At 46.3% G+C, this 6,361-nt stretch overlaps 1 protein-coding gene across 1 annotated transcript; it reads left to right on the top strand.

Annotated features, from left to right (window-relative positions):
* The first annotated feature begins 480 nt into the window (after nucleotides 1–480).
* Nucleotides 481–1,350, top strand: LOC139970215 (uncharacterized). The gene has a single exon (XM_071975853.1). The coding sequence runs from the start codon at nucleotides 481–483 to the stop codon at nucleotides 1,348–1,350; it is 870 nt and encodes a 289-aa protein (XP_071831954.1).
* Nucleotides 1,351–6,361: the final 5,011 nt, after the last annotated feature.

Below are 6,361 nucleotides of genomic sequence, written 5' to 3'. Positions count from 1 at the left end.
TTGTCACCATCCCTACGGCCTCGTTCGAGAAATTTCAAAGTCACAAGAATTTAGCCACGCCAACTCTTTCCACTGAGCAACTACACCAACTTCAACGAGACTTAGACAGCAAGCTAGACGTTATTAACGCCTCGATCCACGATATCAACCAACAGCATCAGTCAGGGATCACTACGCGTACAGTAAATTGGCATTCTTTCATTCGACGTCCCACTACACGTCGCAATCGTACTGGTCGGATTACGAGAGCGATTGTACGCAATACCTTTACCAAGCTCTACGACGGTCTACATGCAGTGTCTTCGCTAAAACAACGGTGGCATCTAGAGATTTGTAGGGCATTTTCAGCAGACGTATGTAATTTGCTGTCCCATCTGTAGCGTATATATTTGGATTTTATCCCACATAGTTGTTATTACACTTCAAGTGTTAGCTTTGTATTGTATATTTCCATTAGTAGCCTAGGGCATTCACGTTACGATGGCAACACCAGATGAAACCGCTACGACCATGTCTAAACCCGAGCCGCCACAAGAGTCGAGCATTACGGCAGTTAATCTTAGACTACCCCCATTTTATCCAAACGACCCCGCCCTGTGGTTTGGTCAGGTAGAAAGCCTTTTCGTTACACGCCGTATTACCAGCCAAGATACCAAATTCGCCTTTGTCATTTCTTCTCTCCAACCGGAAGTGGCGCAGGAAATTAGGGACATACTCCTCACCCCACCATCCAAGAACCGGTACGACTTTCTAAAGTCCGAGCTCATAAAGCGTACATCTCAGTCGGAACAAAAGCGCCTACGCCAGCTGCTGACCACTGAAGACCTCGGCGACAGAAAACCGAGTCAACTACTGCGTCGCATGTACCAACTCCTCGGAGACCAGCAACTCGAGAGCTCTATCCTGAAGCAACTCTTCTTACAACGGTTGCCCACGAATGTTCAGCTCATTCTCGCTTCTACCTCCGAGCAAGTTGACATCCACGGTTTGGCCTCGTTGGCCGACAAAATTCTAGAGGTTACTCCCTCACCAGTCGTCGCCGCAGTCGTTGACTCCGTACCAGCCATCGCAGCCACTCCACAAGTTGCACAAACATCAATTTCACCCGACACAACTCACCTCGTCGCTCTAGTGGATAAGCTATCCCTACAAGTAGAAGAGCTCACCAGGACCGTCCAGCAGCTAAAACAACGCTCCCGCTCCCGTAGTCGTCCTCGTGGCCGTTCACCAGCTGGCAACCCAAGCTTTTGTTACTTTCACAACAGCTTTGGGGATAATGCAAGAAAGTGTCGCCCCCCTTGCAAACACCCGAAGTCCCAGGATCTGTTAAACAAGCAGGCCAGCAACTAGGGACGACACAGCTGTCTGGCCCCACTCCTAAGAGTCGTCTTTTCTACGTAATGGACAGGGAAACAGGAACCCGCTTCCTCATCGACACCGGTGCAGAGGTTAGTGTTATTCCTGCCACGAGCAAAGAGAAGACTACACCAGCGAGATCTTTCTTAAGAGCTGCAAATCTCACCAACATAGGTACATATGGTGAATCTTCGCTAACCCTCAACATAGGTTTACGCCGTATTTACCGATGGATTTTTGTTAAGGCTGACGTCTCAACTCCTATCATAGGTGCAGATTTCCTTGAACACTTCTCATTACTAGTCGATATCAAGCATCGTCGACTGCTTGATCTTCATACTTCCCTTAGTATCACTGGTATTCGTTCAACAGTAGAGTCTTCCAATCTTACTTTTCACATTGATGACCACGACTCACAGTATCGCTCGTTACTACGTCAGTTTCCGCACCTCGTCAATCCCAGTCGAACAGCTGCCACTGTCAAACATAACATCACCCACCATATCCTCACAAAAGGACCACCTACTTTCGCCCGTCCTCGTCGTCTCGCACCTGATCGATTACGTCTTGCCAAAAACGAATTTGAGCATATGCTGGAATTAGGTATTATCAGACCCTCTGAAAGTTCTTGGTCTTCACCTCTACATATGGTACCCAAGAAGTCAGGCGATTGGAGACCGTGTGGAGACTATCGCTCCCTCAACAGCGTCACTATTCCAGACCGCTACCCGATACCGCATATACATGATTTTACTGGTACCCTTCATGGCAAGATAATCTTCTCTAAAATTGACCTTGTACGTGCATACCACCAAATTCCAGTTGAACCGGCCGACGTTCCAAAGACCGCGATCACGACACCTTTCGGTCTCTTCGAGTTCGTTAGGATGCCTTTCGGTCTAAAAAACGCAGCTCAAACCTTTCAACGCTTCATCGACGAGGTACTTCGAGGCTTGCCTTTTGTATACGCCTATCTGGATGATCTCTTAGTGGCTAGTTCCTCTGCCGAGGAGCATTATCAACACCTCAACCAGTTATTTCAACGACTTGACAGCTATGGCATTAATATCAACCCTAGTAAATGTGAGCTTGGAGTGTCTTCACTTGAATTCTTGGGCCATCACGTTGACAGTCAGGGAATCCGTCCCCTGCCTGAGAAGGTTCAAGCAGTTCAAGACTTCCCGGCACCTGAAAACCTCACTCAGTTGCGTGCATTTCTTGGTTTAGCCAATTTCTATCGACGTTTTGTTCCACATTGTGCTACTCTTATGCAACCTCTTACTGACTTACTCTCGTCTAAAGTCAAGAACAAATCTATTCAACTGACCGATGCACAACACCAGTCCTTCAAAGACATCAAGACTGCCTTAGCTCAGGTGACATTACTTCATCACCCGTTGCCTCAAGCGACCCTTTCACTAATGGTGGATGCCTCCGATTTTGCTGTGGGCGGTGTCCTGCAACAGTTTATCAATGGTACATGGCGTCCATTATCATTTTTCTCTAAGCGTCTCCAGAAAGCAGAAACTCGCTACAGTGCCTTTGGTCGAGAACTCCTGGCGGTCTACCTTAGCATTCGACACTTCCGTCACTTGCTCGATGGACGAAGCTTTACGGTCTACACGGATCACAAGCCACTTACTTACGCCTTTGCTTCCAAGCCAGATCGCTATTCACCTCGCGAAATTCGTCACCTAGATTATATTTCGCAATACTCCACCGACCTACGTCACATTCCAGGTCGCGACAACGTAGTAGCAGACGCGCTATCTCGTAACGTATACGGCGTTACTATCTCCTCATCACCACTCGATTTCACAGCAATCGCATCTGCGCAACAACACGACGATGAGCTTATTCAGCTACGGAAATCATCTTCGTTAAAGCTTACAGATGTACCCCTTCCCGCAGCGGAGGGCACCATTACCTGTGATGTCTCTACTGGCACAGCCAGACCTTACATTCCGCAACAATTTCGACGAGCAGTCTTCGATTCTCTTCACTCACTTTCGCACCCTGGCATCAATGCTACCAAACGACTAATCACGCAGCGTTACATTTGGTCAAACGTACACAAAGATGTCTCGAATTGGTGCAAATCATGCATTAAGTGTCAACAAGTTAAGGTTCACCGTCACACCAAAACGCCAATTGGTAGTTTCCCGATGACGCAGACCCGCTTCCAGCACATTCACATGGACATTGTTGGACCACTGCCACCCTCGGAGGGATATTCCTATCTACTCACCATCGTTGACCGCTTTACAAGATGGCCGGAAGCCATTCCGATTTCGAACATCACAGCCGAAACCGTAGCCAAATCCTTTGTTAAACGATGGGTCTCTACCTTTGGAGTTCCTTCGGTGATAACAACAGATAGAGGTTCGCAATTCGAGTCTTCCCTCTTTCGCCACCTTAACCAACTACTAGGAACACATCGCATCCGAACGACCGCCTACCATCCGGCAGCCAATGGTCTTGTGGAACGTTTTCACCGGCAATTAAAGTCAGCACTTTCAGCTGCCGATTCCACACACTGGTCAGAAGTACTTCCTTTGGCCCTTTTAGGCATTCGCACTTCTCTTAAGGTGGACATGAACTGTTCCGCTGCAGAAATGGTTTTTGGCACAACACTGGCTCTTCCCAGTGACATTGTTTCACCGTCTGATGATGATAGTCTGATGGACCCATCTGACTACGTGGATCGTCTTCGTCAGTACATGACTAACCTTCGTCCTGCCTTGACCAGAACGCCTCCTTACCGCAACCAAATACATCCAGACCTGCATACCTGCACTCATGTTTGGATACGTATCGACGCTGTTCGTGCACCATTACAACCTCACTACAATGGCCCTTACCAAGTCATTGAGCGACATGATAAATTCTTTATTCTTTTGGTACGTGGCAAGCGATCAACCATCAGTCTGGATCGACTCAAACCAGCGTACCTCGACGACGAATTCACAACAGTCGCTAAACCTTCAGCTCCGTCTCGACGCATTGACAAAGCCAAACCGACTACGCCTACCACACCCGATCTCCCGGCTACCTCGACACCTACACGTCCTGTAGAAAACGCCAAGCCGCCACCAACCAGAGTTACTCGGTCGGGTAGACACGTCCATTGGCCGAGCCGCTATGTTGAAGTCATCGTCATCGATTGAATCATTAGCTCCTGTTGTACGACACTTATCGTTTTACTCGATTGCTCTCACTTACTCAGCAATCTGGGGAGGAGCTAGTTGTAGTGATTTAGTTTCGTCCACCCTCCTTTGGAATTGAACATTCCGTGACGGGTTTCCGGAAGCCCCTGATTTTCAGGGGTTAGAAAGTTTCTAGGAAGCGTGGGCACAACCGACGAGCGACGCGAGCGATTAACCTGGCCAACCGTATATATTTTGTAGCGAACGACTTCTACAGCGATTGATTCTCGTATTTTAGTATATTTAAGGATCTTTTAACAGAACGTTTATTTTTATCTGTGGATTTTACTCGAGGACACTTTATCCAACCTTAAAGTCGACTTAACTTCGAGGAACATTTTAGCGTTACCAATTATATATAGCCTACCGTTGATTCTGCCTAAAGCACTTATACGTAGGTCCGCCTTACCTACTTTTACTTATATCTACAGCCATCGCGCCGAGCGAGGACTTATATTTTATTATAACCTAGATGTAGCGTGAGCATCAACACTTCTAAAAGGGGCTGGCGAAAATATTCGCCACCGATTCGTGGAGTGTTTACGTGTTCATACATATATCTTTTTAGTACCTAGAGACTATTCGGTCGCGAAAGCCTTCACGCGATACAGCATATACCACTTATTTACTGGAAGCCACTGGATCGCGAAGCCGTATATTATTTAGCGTCATAGCGCCATCATTAGCGTCTAGCCTGTAGCATCTAGCTCGTAGTATCTAGCTTTCAACCATATACAGAGTCTGGTAACTTAAACACCAGCTGACTTAGCCTGAGGATTCTGGCGTTGGCAACAATCCGGGATATGGACGTGGAAAGACATAGTATTTAAAGGTATGTCGATCTTTTTATACTTTAGATTAGTTTCTCAACAGAAACATCTAAAGGTCTAACCATGGGCGCGTATGAGACAGGGTGAAGGTTTGCAACCCATCGATCAGAAGGTACCCTTTTCTTCAGACCAGCCGCTCTTTTTCGAGCATGCTAGCTTGTGTTGCGTCAGACCCCCCCCCCCCTCAACGAAGGTAGTCCCGTACGCTTATGTACATAACAAAACAACGGAAAGTATATAAGCTACTGCGATCATTTTCTCGAAACACTGAATCCCTCCCCTTCTGGATTGGCCCATGAAGACGGTTTGACTCACAATTCAAACTGATAGAGCCTAAACGTGAGTATTTCTCGAGACACTTGTTTACAAAATATTCTTAGAAGTACAGCTTGAGCTAGCTGGAACAATATTTTTGTCATGATTGTGTACGTTTAAGTGTTTTGTGCTTTTTCGCACGGCCAGCATACATTTATCCCCACAACGGATGATAACAATGCCTGACCCTTAAACGTCGACCATAGCTGAAACATTTTTTTTCATTGTGACTTCTATAGAATTTTCTACAATGATGTACTCATTCGTACTAGAAATAAAAGTTACGTTTGCAGCCAGGCCGCGCCGAGAGAATAATGACAGACTATACGTCTCAGAAGTGTTCTTACTTCTCATTGGTTAAAAACAAATTTCCTAAAACACTACTTTACATTAATTCACTGAATACAGCCTTTCAATAATGTGGATGTGGTAATAAATATTGGTAAAAATGTAAAAGATTCAAAGTTGGTATTCCAGAAAATGGGTGCATATCTGAAAAATTAGAAAGAACCCCACATAATATCAAATGAAAGGTTCAAACTTTAAGCCAATGACAAGTTTTCTTTCACAAAGGGTGGTTCGTTCGCGCTTGGCGCTTGGCGCTAACACAATGCCTTAGACCTACGTACGTACAGTACAGTATACAGTATACTG

This window comes from Apostichopus japonicus, chromosome 7 (genome assembly GCF_037975245.1).
Source record: "Apostichopus japonicus isolate 1M-3 chromosome 7, ASM3797524v1, whole genome shotgun sequence".
In the NCBI taxonomy this organism is placed as follows: domain Eukaryota; kingdom Metazoa; phylum Echinodermata; class Holothuroidea; order Aspidochirotida; family Stichopodidae; genus Apostichopus; species Apostichopus japonicus.
This window is presented reverse-complemented; position numbering and strand designations above follow the sequence as displayed.